The sequence below is a fragment of the Fistularia commersonii genome, chromosome 33 (assembly GCF_037954325.1).
Source record: "Fistularia commersonii isolate RoL2024-O1a breed Wild chromosome 33, RoL_Fcom_v1.0, whole genome shotgun sequence".
Classification (NCBI taxonomy): Eukaryota; Metazoa; Chordata; class Actinopteri; order Syngnathiformes; family Fistulariidae; genus Fistularia; species Fistularia commersonii.
The window spans coordinates 7594773-7614616 of record NC_141316.1 but is presented as its reverse complement, the minus strand read 5'-3'; the positions used below and the strand labels follow the sequence as shown (position 1 = coordinate 7614616).

The 19844-nt window shown below is 45.9% G+C and overlaps 1 protein-coding gene across 1 annotated transcript in view; it reads left to right on the top strand.

The window, feature by feature from the left end:
* The first annotated feature begins 647 nt into the window (after positions 1 to 647).
* Positions 648 to 19844, top strand: part of LOC147214861 (cytohesin-3-like) — a 32186-nt gene continuing 12989 nt past the window's right edge. The window contains exons 1-8 of the mRNA XM_086140312.1: positions 648 to 970; positions 11948 to 12030; positions 12325 to 12389; positions 13230 to 13296; positions 13490 to 13608; positions 18242 to 18322; positions 18405 to 18517; positions 19584 to 19732. Of these exons, the coding sequence (XP_085996438.1) occupies positions 952 to 970; positions 11948 to 12030; positions 12325 to 12389; positions 13230 to 13296; positions 13490 to 13608; positions 18242 to 18322; positions 18405 to 18517; positions 19584 to 19732 (696 nt within the window). The 5' untranslated portion in view covers positions 648 to 951. The remainder of the gene's footprint in view (positions 971 to 11947; positions 12031 to 12324; positions 12390 to 13229; positions 13297 to 13489; positions 13609 to 18241; positions 18323 to 18404; positions 18518 to 19583; positions 19733 to 19844) is intronic.

Genomic DNA, 19844 nt, shown 5'->3' with positions numbered 1-19844 from the left:
GTCAGGGAGGTAATTTGGTGATCGTGTGCACGAATGCAGCGACTGGAGAGCCAAGATGGAGGCCGACATAGAGATGTGCAGCTCGTCAAGTGCAAAACACACTTTTACAGAAGCGATGAACACATTTACAGCGCGGTACCCGTATCTGGTTTGGACTCTGTGATTCATTTCTTGGATTATTTCAAAGACTTAGAGACTATATGATTAAGAAAAAAAAAGATTAGCCATCAGCTACCTGTAAACTGGATGAAAGGTCTAATTTCTCTGGGGTTGGACAATAGTTCTGTGATTATCACATAAAATATTAAGGAAATGTAAATCAAATAAAACAAAACAAAATAAAATAAGCATTCAAAACAAAGTGACAAAAAAAATACACCAAGCTACATTCATAATGAGAACTTCACCGGGCAATAACACATGAAAACGTGTGTGTGTGTGTGTGTATGTGTGTGTGTGTGAATGAACGCAATCTTGAGCGTGTATTTTTGTGCATCAACGCCGAACGCATACGTGTCCAAAACCCGTGCATGTGCGTGAGCGTGTATTTTCGTGGGTCCCCGCCGATGCATGTGCATCTATCCGCGTGCGCGTGTCGTGCACGCACACTCAGGGAGGGGCGGAGCTCCGTGACGTGCACGCACGGGTCTGGTCTGGGCTCCGGCGGAGGCAGCCCGAGCAGCCGAGGATGGAGCAGAGAGGAGAAGCTTCTCCTCGCCGCAGCAGCGCACCTTCTCCCGAAGATCTCCTCCGCTGAGGACCTCCTCGTCCCTTCTGCTGCTTCCGTCGCTCCCCCTCTCTTCCCTCCTCCTCTGTCATCCCCCTCTCCAGACCTCCGAGCTCCATCCATCCACCCGTCCGTCAGCCGGGCCCGAGGATCCAGCAGACCCCCGGCCGAACGCCTCGCCCTCCCGGCCGGACACACCTTCGCGGGTTCCCGCCGCGGTCAACATGGATGAAGACAATCACGGTACGGCTTCCGTCTTCCTCCCCTTCCGTCGGTGCACGGACGCGTGCGTGAGGTGCCGGCTTGCGCCCGGGGTTTGTTGTGCACGGCTTGCAGGAGAGGACAACATTGCAATGATGCAGGAGCTTGTGAGTCACTCCATCTCCTCCTCTCCTCCTCTGACCATTCCTCTCCTTCACCGGAGGAGAAACATGTTCTCCCTCCTTCACCGCTGCACCTTCTCCATCTGTCTGATGTGAAGCTTTTGAAGTCCCCCCCTCCCACCCCCCCACTCGCTATCTCCCATTTGAAGTCTGCAAACTGCTTGGGGGGGATTGATAAGATAACTGACTGGCAGCCATCCGTGGGACCGAGGAGGAAAAAAAAAAAAAAAACAAGTGTGTGAGAGAAAAGCAGGAGTGAGATGGAATGCATCGATACCTCGGCTCATCTGCCAGCCAGGCATTATTAGGGGAGCTGCAAGTTATTATAGATATGGCGGCGTGACAGAGAAAATCACTTTGGGGACACGTGGCTTCGGAGAGACACGGTGGTCATATGATGATCACCTACACCCACGATGAAGGAGACGGAATAACGGAAGTGAAAATGAACGAACGGAGAGAGTTTTTCAAACGGCACGTCTAACCCAGATTGTGGATTACGCGGCGGCCCCGGCCTTGAGTCCCCCCCCCCTTCCTGCCTCCTGTCCTTGTATCTGATACCACGGTTTGTGTTGGTGCTGAAACAATAACAGGCAGTACGCCTTAGAGCAGATAATCCAAACTGCCCCACGCACGAGGGCCTCCAAGGCAGCGTGGCGTAAACACGCGGCTGCACGATAAGAGTTTGTCGGTTAACAGCTCGGCAGGAAGTAGCCGCGTGGATCTACCCAAACCGGGCTTTGCCCTGTATATTAAAATGGAAGTTGGAATGACCCACTTTGACTCATTTCATTAACCTTAATTCTTCTTGCGCGTAAAGGGGTTTACAGGCGACTCCTCGGGGAGTCTTTGTGCTTTTGCCGCCCCTCCTCTTGTTTTGGACAATCAATGAAATCCACTCGGGCTAAAAGTCAACTTTTAGAAAGCCTTAAAGAGATGTTCCATCATTACTTGCTATTGACCGTGCAGTTTAACCTAAAGCATCGGAGACACGTTATTAGTAATTGGACTGGAAAAATTCGTCTGGGGATGAATATGTGCGGCACTATGCGCGGGATGAATAATTCAGATAACTTACCATAAATGTTAAACTAATTAAGAGCTCAGCTCTCGCTCCCTCATTCACACGGTCACGCTGTCAGCGGCGCACACTTCACTTAACATTGTTCGCATGCACACCTTTACGGGCCGCTATCGCAGACGCGCACACTTGGTGCTAAATTTGTCTCCAGCGGCGGTCGAAATCGGGGTTGACCTTCATCTGCAACTTTGCCAGCTTGAAAAAAAAACCAAAAAAAAACACCATCTTCTGGTCTTCCAGGTTTTTATATTTTCCTCCAGAATATAAAACCAGATGAAACACACAGTGTCAGGGTATTTTCTCAGGACCTCTCAGCTGAGAGCCTCCATCTGTGCTCTAGCTGTGAAGTGCTATTATGCATCACTGCCAACAAATGCGTACTTTATCCACATATGTGTGCCGCAGACGCACTTTTCCTCTCCGCAAATACAAAGTGTAGCACGTACGTGCAAAGCTGCGAGTAAAAAGAGAAAAGAGCAAACACATGCGATGAGCCACTCCGGGATTAGCCGACGGCTCAAGTGCTAAGACTGCCGCAATCCACCTCTCATGAAAGTAAAAGTGGCGGAGAGGCGACGTCTGGGCGAGCGGGGTTACCGGCCACCATACGGATCGTCCGGGAGGCCCCGACTGGGGTAAGACGGCGACCCGCGCCGTCGATATCCTTGCAAAAGTGAATTTCACATGCGTCTCAATATCTGCATGTGTACATGATGTTTTGTTTGTAAAGCCAAATGGGTTGAGGCCCCTTTTTTTTCTGAGACTGCAAAGTTAATAGCAGTCCTAGTTTAGCATGTTAGCACCCCTACAGGGGATAAGCAAACTGACCAATACTGGATCAGCTAGTTGGATTAAAATTGTAAATATTCAACTCATACCCAGCCTATGGAGAGCGTATATTCTCCTTTAAATGGATGCAAACGTTGCTTAGTATCTACATAAATGTGCAATAAGTCACTGCTTCCTGACACCGTGAGCTTATTGCGTGGCCAACGATAAGCTCGCGGTGTTGTGTTTGCACAAAAAAAGGGCCTTTTTTTCCTCTGAGTTGCTGTTTTAACATATTCAAATAACAGGTGAAATGCAACACGAGACATTCTGGGTCGGTGTCCGAACCTACCGAACAATGGATGACGTACCAGGGTAACCTGGTGCTGATATGCAGTAAATGAACCTCCTCCAGACAAGACATGGAGTCAAACTGTGCCAACGTTTATCATCTGGGTGACGGGGATTCATTAGTACGCGTTTACCGCGTTCGCTAATCACATGCTTACATGCTCGGTTTACGTGCGGCGGAGCCGAGACAGCCGGGCCTCCAAATGGATGATAAGACAAGAAATGTGCTTTTATTACTCGTGTCTTTTTTTAGCAACGTTGTACGGCTGGACGGAGGAGTGGAAAGACCACGGCTACAGATATTTGTAGGGAAGCTTAACAATCAGCTGGATGGAGGCAAGGGGATCGTAACATTTGTCTTTTCTTTAAAAAACGGCGAAACATCAGCCAAACATCAGATATATTCCTCCTGGTGCAGAGCGTACAGAAAAGTCCGTGATCGCCGAAGGTTCAAGGCAAAGCGTGCAAGATTTTATTGCGGTCGAGCTGCAGATATGTGTCAGATTAGTGGCATCTGCGATCCACATAGGGTTCATAAGCCATTTTTCCAGAGTCGGTGTGGTGAATCACTGTGTCCGACCGTGCCTGCCTCTCTGTCTGACCGTGGGAAAAGTTGAACGGGAAAAGCGTCACGTCAGACTCTGCCGTTATCTCAATGCGTAGCCTCTCTCCGGCTTCAGCGCTGCTGTTTTGTCTGGAGGAGCTTTTTAATGGTGCGTATAACGCTATTGTGCAGCATCCTAAATGCCCGCCTTTCCTTTCCTCTGACCATTTTTTTTCCTCTCAATCCCCAAACATCATGGACGTCCAACTTCGCGTTATTGTTCCCGGCAGGCTCGAAACCCGACCTGAGGTGGCTTTTGGAGCACCTGAATCACTGTATGTGTGATTAGTTGGCATTTAGCCCCGCGTCTGAGGGGGATTAGTTGCTAAGAAGGGGGAAGTTGATGCGGTCGGGGTACAGCCTTTGTTGTGGCTGTAGGGCGAATGCGTGGGAGGACATTAGACAGTCACTTGGGCTAGACGGTGGCTGCTCGGTAGCGGTAGCTCACCATCTGAAGCGTGCATTTAAAAGGACAGGCTGAAGAGCTAAATGGCAGAAAAATACAAGTCAATCATGCGCTCCCTTCTCTGGATCTGCATGCCTGTTGCCATGATGATTTGCTGCAGAGCTGAACATTCGACCCACTCATAGGTGTAATTAATTACGGTCGAAACAAGGTATTTGATCAATGGCTAATTCTTGGAATGGTCAGGGGGCCGCTCAGTGTACCAGGTTTAATTTACAATCTGCTGGGGTTCAATTGTTTTCTTTTCAAATAATGTAAGGAATAAATACCAGAATCGTGACGTTTCAGATTCCTATCGGAAAACATTAGGTGTCACGTTGCCTTTTTTGTGCAATTTCCCTGGATGTTTTCTTGTCTGACAGGACATTATATCTGACTATGTGAGAAAGCTTTCGACCAGAAAATGTTCAAATCTATCATGGCAAGGCCAGCATGACGGAGAAGGTCCTTGGTTCGAGTCTCTTAAGTTCTCCCGGTGTCTGTGTGGGTTTCCTCCAGGTTCTCCGGTTTCCTCCCACAGTCTGAAAATATGCATCACCGTATGATCCGGCATCCCCACAAACCCAAAAGCGGGATTAGCGGAATAGATAATGCAAACTTCACGATTCACCGCTGACAACCCAGTAAAAGTCCCTTCATCCCTTTTCTATGGTTTCAGTGAAAAAAAATGCCACATTTCTCCATATCTGAATTGCGACGTCCGTCTGCCTTTATGCCGGGACCCGCCAGCAGTGCAATTATTTCGAGTATCTTTCCACAGATGAAATGGAAAAAACGTATTTTGAAATTATAATACCTATTTTTCCCGGTCTTCTGTGATATGAAAGCTAATTATCATTTGGTTCACAAGCGTGCGAAGCACATCTAATCGTTTGAAAACAATCATAAGTAGATGAAGACGAGGCCACGAGTGGTCAAGGAATCGGGAACGGCTCCTCATAACTCACGAAAATAATAAATCTTGTCAGTCGAGCTACATTCAAGTGCGGGTCGAGCTCTTAATCATTCTGAAAGCGGAAAGACTTTCCCCTTTGCGATGAAAGCAATGAGTCATATTCAATTCACCACCTCCAGTGACCGAGTAGCTAAAAATGAATGTGTGCAAAGGTTCAGTCAAAATACAAATTCCTATGTTGACAGGGACGATGCGAAAATCTTGTTTTTTTTTTTTGTTTTTTTTTTAACCAATGACAGCGATCGCCTCGTGTGCCAGCCTGGTGATGGTGTTTAATGGCTCAAGGGGGCTTTTCGAAGAGAAGAATCCATTTTTACTGCCAAGATTACGGGGGTTTGTAGGGCGACATTAGCAGATTAAACATAAAGTGCATTATAGCAAATGGCCAAACCCGAGGGGATGAGCCTGAGCTTGTAACATTTCGGCGCTGAGAGAGAAGCCTACATATGGACCTGATTAGGAGAGGGACGGGAAGGCTTGTCGACATGTTACCATCACCATGGTAGTGCCAGTGAGTGTGTGTGTGTGTGTGTCAGACAAGACTTTATAGCTGTTTTTGTTAGTAAAGCGGCATTTCTGCTGTTGTGACCAGAGGTAGGCTTTCTTGGAATCGCCTCCCCGAGCCAACGGGAAGGGAGGCTCTTTAAGCGGTAGACACGGAGCAGATGGAAGACAAAAAGGCGACGCAAATTAAATAAGCGGGAGTTGGGGAGGAACACAGACAGGCATTAAGGAGGCAGAGATGTACTGCGTCGGAGTAATCCGCCCAAGGTTTCGGTGCAGGGAGAGTAGAGAGAAAACAGGGTTCCAGCTGACCATACAGACAGGACGGGGAGGGAGGGCGCGATCGGGGGGGGATCCGGTGTGTTTCTTGGCGGCGCAAACGCCCCGCTCGTTCTCACCTTCATAAAATGTCCTGGCCCTCGTTCATTTCATTTCCTGCACTTTATGATCAAGTGTGTATTTTCCTTTCGATTTAGTGAGTTTCCTTTAATGAAATGGCTTTTGATGCGGCCGGCACACAGGTCCAGATTTAACAGAATCCATCTGCGGTGATCTGAAAGGTACTTTCTGTTTGCTATCGATCAATGCTTTCATTGTGAGTGAGAATTTACCTCAAATCCGGCAAGAAATTCTCTGTAAATCCCCAAGAAATTCACTAAAAATGACCTAGAACTTACCCCGAAATCAGCGATGGTTGACCTAGAAACACAGAAAAGATGTACTCAACTTATTTCGTTTTCATACATGATATTCAGGTCCTAAGCTAATACGGTGATGCATGCTAATATTGTCCAACAGACTTTAAAAAATTGATTTTCTTTCTTATTTTTGCTTTCAATCATTAAAGAGACTTTAAAGGATATCATAGTGACATTAAAATTGACCCAAATATTCATATGTAATCGGCGTGTGTGTTATCAGTTGGACGAATGTGCTTCCTGTTAGCGGTGCGGCGCCTGCAGGAAGATACCGAGGTGTGTGTCAGGAAGAGGCCCTTCAAATAAGTGACACCTTTCAAAATGTTTCCATGCTTTCCTTCCTCGTTTGCCGCATCCTGGGATTATGCTGTCGCCTTTCCAAAATGTCACATCCGCGTACTTTTTTTTTTTCTTTCCCGCGACCGGCGTCTGAGCGCTGAGTTTGACTCTGCGAAAAGGGAAATTTACAACCAGGGAAGTCGGTGTCGCTGTCTGCTTGTTAAGTTAGCATGCTAGCATCCCCAAAGTGCTGATGCTAACCATCACTGCACCCCCAAATTCAACTTGTGAGGTTATGTGTGTCCAAACTTGTCAGAATTGTTTTAACCACCACCGCAGCTGGCCGTTTATCTTGTAAACACTTAACATGTGTCCTGAATTGAAACACATATTTATTTTTCCCCCCCAGTCGCAAGTTTACTTTAGCATGCTAGTATCTCCTGTTTAGCGATTTACGGATATTAGCTGTAGCCGCGGCTGATAAATTCAGTAGCGAACAGAGCACGTATTTAACAAAACTGGATGATACAGAGACAAAATCTTTAAGGAAAGATATTTTTAAAATTTGAATTAACTTTGTTTTCAGCTGCTAGCTAAGTTTGGATATTTTGAATCTCACTCGACAGAAACGTCTACGAAATATTCCAAGCTGCCCAGAAAGCGCCGCCACGGTTGAGAATCACATAACAATACAAACATAAGAATGTTTTTTTTTTTTCTTTTTTATCTATTCATTTTTGGGAACTTTCTTGCACAAATGTCTTTCATTCTCCTTCTGCTTGATGGAGATTGACTCAATAAGACATTGTGGTATTTAGCGATTTTCAGCCGAAATTTGACCAAACTTCGCCTCTTGACAGAGTGAAAGGGAAATAAATCAACATGGATACTTTTACTGCATCTCAGTGATGTTGAGGATCACCTGAGATCAGTTGAGGTGAGTCATCAGAGCGTCATCCGCGCACATCATTGACTGGTTGATCAAACCATCGTGTTTTGATGGCCCCGGCCTGCCAGCCTAGGCAGGGATATTGACAGAGCTGATGCCGAGCAGATGTCTCCTATAAAGATCGCATCATGCAGACCACCCCCCATGCAACAACACACTCGAACAAATGCACTAACAGCAGGAGGTCCCTTCCTAAATTCGGCAGATTAAGCAGCGCAATCAGCGCCGGCCCCCTCCCCTCGCTCCCGAGCTCCAGACTCAACCGGTGACCCCCCCCGAAGATGTTACCAAAACCAGAAGCAGGCTACCCAGATCTTTCATCTCACGTGAAGAGAAGCACCGGATTGTACGATTATACAAGTGCAATTGTACACAAATGTGTGCTTTGTCAGACGAACACCAGCGTAATATTGATTATTCCTTATTAGTCCATTTTATTGTTTTATAACTGTTTGAATAACTTGTCTTTTTCTTGCCCGCTACCCGTAAAATTACCAACCATTATTCGGGGGTTGATGTCTCGCGATCCTCGATAACGCGTTTTCAAATATCGCCTTCTCTATTACAGGGCGTTATAAAACCACAGACCGTGATTACCATTTTTCACTGGTAGCGCCCCAGGAGGTGAAAATTTGATTCCCTCACCTGCAAGGAAGCTCATTGGAGTTTTGCAATCACGGGGGCAGGGGGGAAGAAAATGGCATCGTAAGATAATCGGTCTTGTGCATTTACCATTACTTTCGGTTGAATTTTGGAGAATAGCTTCAACTCTCAGCTTCTGCTCGGCATATCGCTTTTAAATATAAATGTAGGAATGACCCGTGTCACCAGTTGTACCTTTCGCTGACGCTGAGTATTCCCCCCGAATGGCCAGCTGCCAGCACGCAAACGGCGTGGCTGCGGTTCAACCGGTCGAAGTAGGTTAAAGGCAGACGGCGGCCGCGCAGCTGCAACATCTGCATATATGCTGCTGTGCATCCAACATCCGCTCTAACAGACTCATACTGGACTTAAAGAGCGGCGGGGGAGGCGAGTGTGTGGGATTAGTGCCAGCTGGCCTCGGTGTTCACGTGCTCATGTGCACATCGCTTCACATGCCTCTGTGTGTGTGTGTGTGTGTGTGTGTGTGTCTGCTGTACTGTCGTCATCTACAGTTAGAGGAATTGGGGGCGGTGGGTTTCAGATTAGAGGCCAGAGCCAGAGGAAGTTTGCTCCTGCTTTCCCGTTTCTGTGCATGTGTCCCGTCTAGCCGGTATCAGGACTCACTGTTTTTCTAAAGCACTTTAAGAGACACGGTTAATGTCGCTAGTTTAACGCCAGCGGATCTGGATAAATCCTCTCGCGCTCACACGAGCTGGTGAAAACTAGGAACGCCGCCAGCGTTAAGTGAGTGTGGGATTTCCACTCCTAAGTAACCTTGCCGCCGCTGCTGTTCGGGCGGCTGTTGAATCGCGAATTCTCCGAAAAAATGGCTTGACCATGTCAAGATATGTGACCAAAATAAACAGCGCAAGCTAGAGATTGTTGACTTGTGCAGGTTTATGCGTATCAAAGCATCGCCGTATTCATCTCAACGCCATTAAAGCTTGCGGTCGGAGTGGGTGGCTGGGGGCTGTTGTTAGTTTTGGGTGTGAAGAGCAGCAGGGGATTTACTCCTAAAAGTAGATTTCGAGGGATTTGTTTTTAGGGGGAAATTACTCGAGCCTCTTGTTCTGTAGGGCACATGTTGGATTGCAAAGCCTTTGGACCTTCTCAACCCGACGCCTGATACAGTGGATTTCCACGTTCACATGCGATGGATTTCCTTAAAATTGCAACCCCGGGATGCCTCGTAAGTCGAGCGTTTTTTTTTTTTGTTTTTTTTTTGCGAATTCGGCCGAGGCGCTCACACGCCGGCTGAGCTCGGCGCCCGGACTGAACTCCACCGAGTCGGGGTCTCGGGTTTATCGGAGCGTTGACGCCCACTGATTGTTTTTGCTAGATTATCATTCAAGCAGCATTGGGGGCGCAGAGGCCGGTGTCTCGCCTCCCTCTCCGCTCGGTGGAGACACTCTACTCATTTGCAGAATGAGTCCTAGGAGGTCACGGAGGGAAGTGTGTTAATATTGTAATTGGTGAAGAGGAGCCCTCGGTATCCCCCCATGCAGCACTAAACGAGATTATTCACAGAGGAAAAGACGTTACTACTGATGTTACAGTCCTCCATTATATCAGACGGGGGTTTTGAAAGACCTACGATCCCTTAAGAGGGTCTGGATTAGAGGATAATGGAAAATACCGGGATGACGGCAGACTTTAGTTACAGGAGAGCACGTTCGCTCTTCATTAGATTTGTAATGAACTCAGATGGTAATCATGCACGTCGCCATCGGCTAATGTACGGCCTCGGGCTCGAGGAAACAGGCGCAACCAAACAAAAACTGATAGGAGGCTCCGAACATCTACGCTGTATATAGGGTGTGTTTTTTTTTTTTTTTTCTTTGTTGATTTTGTTTCCTTGCCTCTCATTTAATATTGGGTCTGAATGGCTAATAGATGTTTCAGCATGTCTGGTTGGACTGTACGGTCAACAGGAAAAATCTAATCTACCAGTGGATGCGGGGCGTTTCCCCACATACAACACATTAAATCATCAGACGTATCAATCACTTTTCCTTGTTTCAACAACAAAGAGCTCGGTTGACTCGGACCTTGATATTGGAAATTAGAAATTAAAAACGGGGTTGGGGTCGGGGGGGTACACAAATGAGCTATGACATCACAAACATTGCGTTTCTTCTGTATCACATCTTCTATTTTAATGGGATGACGCCGGCGCGTAAGCCGACCCCCCCTCCCCCTTTTCCCTTCCCTGGTTTGCATCCCTTTGCTTTCATCTCGCAGCCACAGCTTCCCTCTTTTTATGGCGCCGTGCCGCTGCAACCGCCAGCTTGGAAAAAAAAAAAAAGGCAGAAAATCATTTTGCGCCTTTTGACATCACAGTGGTGGAAAAAAAAAAAAGATTTATCAAATTCTGCAAGCATCTTAGCGGGGTCTGTTGAGAAGCCGAGGTGAAGGGCCCGTGGCTCGGGCCTTATCGGTCGACTCTTGCGTGTTTGCGAAAACACCACAAAACGTAACTTTTATAAGTCGTCAGACTATCACTTTGATTGTGAACCTTTAAAAACGCAACTCCTCCAAGTTGCCATGGTGAGAAGCGCCGCGCTGATCGACAGACGCCTCCGACTCCTACTTGCGTGCAGGACAGAAAGGAAGAAAAAAACCTACTTTGAGTTAAAGGAAAGAACAGAAATAACGTCTTTTAACATCCTCGGTGTCGAATAAGCGCCGCGAGGTGGTGAGGAACGCGCTTAATTAACATCTCCGTTTTCATTCTTCGAGCCGTTTTGCATTCGCAGCAGGAGGGACGAGAGCTGTCGTACAACCGAAACGGGAAAAACACGTCCCGCGGAGGAAATCCCTCGTCCTCACCGCCGTGCTTTGGGATTACATAAGTGCGGTGCGGTGAACATCGCCACACGGAGGCTTCCCCGAATACACGTTGGCACGATCTTCCTCCACCCCCTGAGCAAAGGGATGATATTTTTCTCAAAGAAAGAGGGAAAACAACCGGTGATTTTTCTACTCGGCGCGTCTCTAAAATGCTGAAAACCGATAAACCGAGAGGGACGACGGTCAGAAACTCCACGCTTGAAGGTTCGCTCACGTTGGCCCCCGAGCTGCTGCAAAATTATAAAATCTCATTCATTTGTAAGAACTTAATCTGGACTTAATCTGGATTGGTTTTATTAATAGAATTATCCCTCCGGGGCCGAATGGAGAAACGAGGGCCGAGTCACTTTCTTGTGGATTAATTAAGACCCCTTTTCGCCTTCTTGCGTTTTTCGAGTTAATTAAGGCCGAACAAGCGGGATCTTGAAACGTGTTACTCCAGATGAAGAGAAACAGACGAAGCGGCGGCGGCGGCGGCGGCGGCGGCGGAGCCATTCAGTCCTCCCGACGTTGATGCGATTGCCAAATCCTCGCATTTCCCCCCGGTCCCCCTTTGATCTGCGCTTTTTCTCCGGTGCGGAAGAGCGGAGGGGCGGAATCGGGTCGTGAAAGCCGAATGCAGGATGTGAGGCCAACTGTTTACAAATGAGAGCATAAGGTCAGCTGTGGTTTTTCCATCATGCGTTGCAGTTCCTGAGGACCTGTCCTCGGACGAGAGGGATGAGCTGTCCAACATCCGACGGCGGAAAAGAGAGCTGCTCGACGACATCGAGGTGCGTGTGTTTCTCTAATAGATATCTGAGATACGCGGAAAAAAAAGCTGGTCTTTTCGGAACAAGCCGTGCCGCTTCCTCTTTCTGAAATCAACTCCCAACCTTTGTTCTTTTTCCGCTGAACCATCTGCAATTTGCATGCCGGGAGTGATGCAAATTGGGAACCGAGCTTCTGTATTTTACTGCCAATTTGCTCGCAAGAGATTCACTTTCCGCCGCCTTGTTAGCTCTGAGCTTCATGATCAAATGCTTTTCTTAATGCCCGTCTGACACGCCGGGCGTTTTGTCTCTCAGAGGTTGAAGTTTGAGATCGCCGAGGTCATGACGGAGATCGAGCAGCTGACCTGTGTTGGAGAGAGGTGCGTAGCTGACAAAGCTCTTTATTATTCGATTAATCATTTTATGAGATGTCTTTTCTTTTATGTTGTTTTTTATTTTATTTTTTTATCCCTGAACCTGGCTGTTTATTATTCCACGAAAATGTGGTAATTCTTTTTCAGAGATGCATTTTTTTCGGTACAAAAGGAGGAAAAATTGGATTAAAACAGAAATGAGAAAATAAGATTGTTGTTGATTTTACTGTGAGTCACATCGTAAGGTAATATATGACAGAATAGTCACTGCAGCACTTTTTAAAAATGATTAATACTGGAACCGCAGCTGAATTACAGACCAACTTCACATTTTCTCACATTGCGGTGAACTCACATTGCGGTGTTTAGATCCTTGTGTGACTTGTCTGTAGAATCGCTGTCTTAAAATAATCTCCACAGTAATTTTTTTTAAGTTTTTCAGAAAAAAAAGATCAAATTAGCAAAAAAATAAATAAAAAATAATAATTTTGCCCTCAAGATGACATTATTATTTATTATTATTTTAAGAAGGTCATGATATATACATTTATTGATTTATTTGTTTATTTTGGCACATCTCATTTTGCTCAAAGAGCGGAATGGACAAGGTATTAAACTCGCTGTTGTGAAAATGTAATTTAGGTGTGCTTCTGAATAATTTAGAATAATCCTGTCTTACACAAACACACACACACACACACACACACACACAACCACACATAATGATTAGAACAGATGTGAGGGGAAGTCATTTGAAATGCGACTATAAATAGCCGCACCTTTAGATATCTGACAAAGGTTTTGTTCCGAGGAGATGAACAACATCTCCATGTTTGTGTGTTCCAGTAAAACATCCCAGAGAAACAAACAGATCGCAATGGGCAGGAAGAAATTCAACATGGATCCCAAAAAGGTATTGTCTGGTATTTTTAAGTTTTCGATGCTGTAATAGCTTCATTTTTCTCAGGAATAAAGCGCCACGGCCTCCGGGGGCTTGGGAATAACGCCCTCTCCGCTCATCTGTTCTCACAAATGGGAAAAAAATCTGTAAAATACTGCGTGAGATGAACAGCATCCTGTTTTCTCCTCCTCCTCCTCCTCACCAGGGAATTCAGTTCCTACTGGAGAACGACCTCCTGCAGCAGACGCCCGAAGACATCGCCCAGTTCCTCTACAAAGGGGAAGGTCTGAATAAGACGGTCATTGGAGACTATCTGGGTGAGAGGTACGTCTGCCAGCACCATCTATCAGGCTGAGGGTGGACGTCCTTCTAACATGTGATTTATTTTGCCTGTGTGATTCGGAGATAAAATTATGGGCTGGATTTATTGATTGAATATATGATTGACCCAACCCCTCGCCACGCCATGAATCTCTGAGGCAGCCCGGGCGCGCCGGCAATAAAACATCTACCGAACATCTCACATCTCGGTCCGGCCCACCGATGCTGAGATGGGAGAGGAGCGGAGTGGTGTTACCTGAAGGGGGGATTGGATCGCTTTGCTCGGAAAGAGGAGTTGTCGCCGTTCGAATATTCATTCATTCGTTGTCTATATTGCTTATCCTGCACTTTGACGTACAACCGTTCACCCTCTCATTCACGCCTCATATAGAGCGAAACATCTATTCACTCTGTCATTCACACCTGATAAAAACATACAACCATTCATTCTCTCATTCAGAGGACATATAGAGACACACAACCAAATATAAGAACCCTACAGAGTAGCTTATTTACCATTTGGTTGGCAGTAGTTAAAGGGTTATGTTTTAAATCAGCTTTCTTCACATATACAAACTGTAGCACATAAAAAAGCCAATTTAATTTAAAAAAAAAAGAAGTTATTATGTTATGTTATTAAGTTATTATAACTCCAGCTTGCTGTCACTTATTCTGAAGTAGAAAAAGAATCCCTGGAATCACGAGTGCCCCCTACCATGAGGCAGGAGAACTGCGTGCCTCACTTAGTGGATCTTTGCAGCCTTTTTTTTTGATCATTCAGCACAATGAACTTGTAACGCACATACAGCTGTTGACAAAAAAAATCTCCACATTGGAAATGTGGTTCAAATTAAAGTGTTTAGACATTTTAATAGCAACATGCAGAGAGACGTGCGATGTAGAGCATGCCAGCAGTCAGCTGTCATTGCACAGTCTACGCTGAGGCGCAACAGTCCGTTGCCTCATCGCTCTCTTCTCAGTATTTAACAGTAAATTTTGAATAAAAAAGCAATCTGAAACTGGGGAAGTGAAATGAAAAATACCTTTATAGTGTAAATCACTGATCGATATAACCATTTAATTCTTTTTTTCATTTTACATTTCTGTCTCTACAAGATCGGCAAGTGAGGCACTGCTTCTCCTGCCTCCCCTGACTGCACGCCACCGCATCCAACCATTCATTCACTCTCACACAGTCATTCACTCATTCATTTACACGTCACATAGAGACCTACATAACAGCTTGGTTTTCCCCAAGTTGTCCCCTTAAACTTGAGTTCTCCAAGCCCGACTTACCGGCTCAGCAGGAGAGGGCGGGGAAAAAACATAAAGGCTGTCCATATTTTTTTTAATGCATACATAATCCTTCCTTCTAGAACTTCTAGAACTGAAAATCTCTAACAGCGAAGCCAAGATTTAATTCCTGTGAGTTATTGTGTTGTCCAGTGTTCGCCTTTCATTGGGGAACAAATCGCTGGAACAAATCGCTTTTATTGTATATTCTATTGACACAGATTATAACCGGAACTGTGTTAAAAACAAAAAACCCAACAAATGCGAAGTTACTTCATTGCAGTGAAGACAGTGAGGCAGGATTACTGCCACAAATATTGGAAAATGCCAAATCTACCAATTTCCTCAGTTGTGTTTCTGTTATCCTGCAGAAAAACACTTCAATATACAGGAGACTGCTGAATATGTGTGTGTGTGTGTGTGTGTGTGTGTGTGTGTGTGCGTGTGTGTGTGTGTGTGTGTGTGTGTAGATTTCTGGCAGGAACACTTGAGTTTCCTTCTTAATACCTCCTCTGTAAAACTTCTCCCCTTCTCAGCTGATAACTTACACACACACACACACACACACACACACAAGGTAAACAACATAAAATACAATTAAAGAAAGAAAACTAGTCTTGAGGGTGAACAGCTCATACAGGCTCGTAGTGTCACGTGACTTAGTGTTGTTCTTAGCAAGCAGATATATTGTCCATGTATTGGCTGTAGCTCCGGCTGTTTGTGCTGTTCAGACCGAAGCGTCACACCTTGTTAATGAACCAGATTGAGTTTAATTGCATTTGGTGCATAAAAAAGAAAATACGGATATGAAATCTATCCTTGGATCTGGTTTCAAGAAGCTAACCCTCTGCACACACCTGCAAGGTCAGGAGCCACAGAGGTGCTACGTCTTTATATGATGCATGAATGAATGAGTGAATTGTTGTGTTTCCCTCTATGCCAGGTGAATGAATGAATGGTTGCATGTCTCTATTTGAAGCATGACAGAATGAGTGAATGGCTGTGTGTCTGAATGTATGAATAAATAGTTGTATGTTTTATATGACGTGAATGAATGAGTGAACCGTTGTATGTCTCTCTATGACGTATGAATGACAGAATGAATAGTTGCACAGAGTGCCTCTGTATGGCACGTGCATGAATTAGTGAATGGTTGTGTTTTTATTTGACGTATGAATGAATGAGTGAATGAATGGTTGTGTTTTTATATGGTGTGTGAATGACAGAATGAATAGTTGAACAGCACGCCTCTGTATGGCACGTGCATGAATGAGTGAATGGTTGTACGTCTTCTTGACTTGTGAATGAATGAGTGAATGAATGATTTTGTTTTTATATGATGTGTGAATGAATGAGTGAATGAATGATTTTGTTTTTATATGATGTGTGAATGAATGAGTGAGCAGTTGTATGTCTACTTGATGTGTGAATGGTTGTGTTTCTCTTTATGAATCCTGAATGAATGAATGGCGGTGTGTTTTTATACGATGTATGAATGAATGAGTGAACAGTTGTATATGTGTATATAATGTGTGAATGACTGAATGAATAGTTGCACAGTGTGCCTCTCTATGGCAAGTGAATGAATGAGTGAATGGTTATGTTTTTATATGACGTGTGTTTGAATGAGTGTGTGAATGACTGGATGAATAGTATTTCTGTGGATGACACGTGAATGGTTGTATATCTATGATGCATGGATGAATGAGTGAATAGTTTTACGTCTATATAACGTGTAGTGAGTTGGCAACTGTTTTTTGTGTCTGTATACGACGTGTGAATGAGTGAATGGCTGAATATTTGTAGCTTAGCCCTGCTATGGAGCGGGTTAACCAGATAGTGAATGAATGAATGAATGAATGAATGGATTAATATCCTGAGGAAAAAAAATGTGAAAAATTGGGGATTAGATTAAAAAAAGTCGCTTTGAATCTCCACGTGTGTGTGTGTGTGTGTGTGTGTGTCTGTGTGTGTGTGTGTGTGTGTGTGTGTGTGTGTGTGTGTGCAGCCACTGCAACCACTGTATTTTTTTTTCAAAAAGACAACAGGCATTTTGAAATAAGAATTGCATTAAATCCCGGGTTGCTCCGGCTGACCCTCCGTCTGCGCCCTAATCCAGGCAGGAAATCACATCCACCGCAGTCTGCATCAAACTCCCCGCTGATAGAGCAGAGATGGAGAGATGAAGTGTAGTCAGAACAGCAACACACACACACACACACACACACACGTATACACACTCTGAATGAGGTTATGGTTACGAAGGGGGACTCTTGGGACTCCTCTTGTTGGCAACAGGCTTTATTCGCGCTGGATCATCAAAGAGGCCACCTACCCAGCGGAAATCACTCTAAACACAAGCTGAGGGTTCACACTCCGTAATTATCACTAATTGAGCTTATGCAAGGCGCAGGAACCTATCATTACACGCTGAGTGGAGAGGGGAGAAGACGGAGGAGGGGGCGGCATGAGAACAAGCCAGGGAGACACATGGAAAGTAGAGCTTATTGAGACGATGCAGAGGAGCAGAAGTAAAGCGACGGCGCGTTTTTTTTTTATACGCCGTTTGTCAAATAGCATCAAGTCGGGAAAAAAATCCTCCCTTCTCGTTCTTCTTTTTGCAAAGACCGGTGGCGCTTAACTTCTGCGTGACCCTGAAAAGTCAGGAAGGTCGGGCACGGAGACGTAAGTGGTTCAGTACCGTCGTAAACAAACGGCGGGCCCGGAGATACGGGCAAGCCGAAGGAAAACAAATCATCGTCCAACTCGGGAAAGAATGTTGTTGCAGTCGGCGGTTCTTTCTTTGTTAAAGTTGATTTCCACAAGAAAAACAGCGGTTTCATGGAACAATACACAATAGAGGATCAGAATCCCAGATCTGGGGGACAGGAGACGGGATCAGAGGTGTTGTGATGCAGCTTGAGAACAGCTGTTGACGTGCCGTCAAAAAAAAAAAAAAAAAAAAAAGGGTCGGAAAGCCAAAGATAGCTCTGATAAAAACCGGCTTGCGTGGGTTTGTTTAAACTATTTCTCATCACTCCAACACGTTGTTGTTCCCCCTGGCGGGAGGGGGGTTGCTTAGCGCCGGCCAGCTGTTTAAATTGCTTCCAGACCGGCGATGCTCGGCGTCCGGTATGAATAAGTTCACGAACATGACAGGAATGCGGAGAGGCTGGAAAATACGTTCATGGTGGGGAGCCGGTCGTCCCCACCTGTTTTCCCCGTTCACGGTGGTTTTCTCCACCCCATCCTTGTTTTTGTAGGAAAGGTGGGGGGCGCTAAAGGAAGAACAGATCTCAAATCTAATTTTCTCTCTTTTTTTGTTTCTTTCTCTCTGCACCAGAGATGACTTCAATATCAAGGTGCTCCAGGCTTTCGTGGAGCTGCACGAATTCGCCGACCTCAACCTTGTCCAAGCGTTAAGGTCAGCGGCACGATTTCCACGAAATTCAGATAAATCCCGGGGTGATAAATAAACCCGTCCTCCCCTTCCTTCCCTGTCCTAGGCAGTTCCTGTGGAGTTTCCGTTTGCCAGGTGAAGCTCAGAAGATCGATCGAATGATGGAGGCATTTGCTTCGCGGTACTGCCAGTGCAACCCGGGGGTCTTCCAGTCCACAGGTCAGGTCGCCCGCATTAACATAATCCAATATTTTGGAAAAATCGATGGCGTTGTCCCCGAGGGTCTCTGACTGGATGCGCTAAGTGATGGCCTGGTTTTTGTTTTTTTTTAATGCATTTCAATCATTAAGCCGTAATAGTTACTGTAAGTAAGGCTCAATAAGGATTACCCAGATTACAGTAATGACAGATCCCGGCGGCGGGCGAATTCAGCATAAACAACTGGCAACAAACAGAGAGCATCCATTATTCAAAAAGACACAACCTGGCTGAGTGATATCCAGCTTCGCCATAAACAGAGGCACAACAACATGCGACTCTAAATAATTTACTCTCTTTTCGCGCAACCTTTGTGTACGACATGGTTCTCTGGAGAGCAGAGATCTCATGCAGACTTTGAATATACGAGTGATTCAGCTTCCCCCTTTTTAGAAATAGGTCAGTCTCGGAACCCGTCGGCTATCTGTCTGATGGCAATTAGCCTCTGGGAGCGGACGCGGCGTTGCGTGTCATCCCTCCTCTCTCGTCTGTCTGTTTTTTTTTTGTTTTTTTTTTGCCCTGACTTGCAATTTCGGACGCAGAAAACTGAGCCGGAGTTCAATTTTTTATCTAAGAGCACAGCCGAAGATTGCTGAGCTTGTGTTTCGGCCCACAGATTCCAGCTTTTAGCCCTTTTACCTGCACGCATGGCTCAAACGTGATCGGTCACTATAATCGGATGACAAAACAGGAAGCGGGAGGCCTTCGGCGCTCTGCGTATGGACGCGTCCAATACGATGACGGTCTATGATAGTAAACGCGCTCTCTTTGATCGCGCTTTCGGCCGGTATGAATAATTCTGCACGTGCGCGATGGCTGGATAATCTGTGAGCTCCGCTCAGATCGGCTTGTCAGATGCAATCACTATTTGGATAGAGAACAAACAAATGAAAAAAAAAAAAAAAAAAGAAGAGGCCTAAACTCTGTCCGGCTACATCTGGAGGCGCCTTGCGAACGAATGTCGGTCAGATGTGAGCGAGAAACGTCCAGTTTTCCGTCGCGTGACCCCGGTTACCGTGCTTCTCAGACACCTGCTACGTGCTGTCGTTCGCCATCATCATGCTGAACACCAGCCTGCACAACCCCAACGTCAGAGACAAGCCGCCCGTCGAGCGCTTTATCTCAATGAATAGAGGCATCAACGAAGGAGGAGACCTGCCAGAGGAGCTTCTCAGGGTGAGGATTTGTTGTAATGAGTGTGTGCATAACGACCGCTCTCAGCGGCCAGCGTTTCGGTGCGAGGCGGACTCTCCCCGACGTTCCCCGGCCCTGATTAATGTTCTCCCTC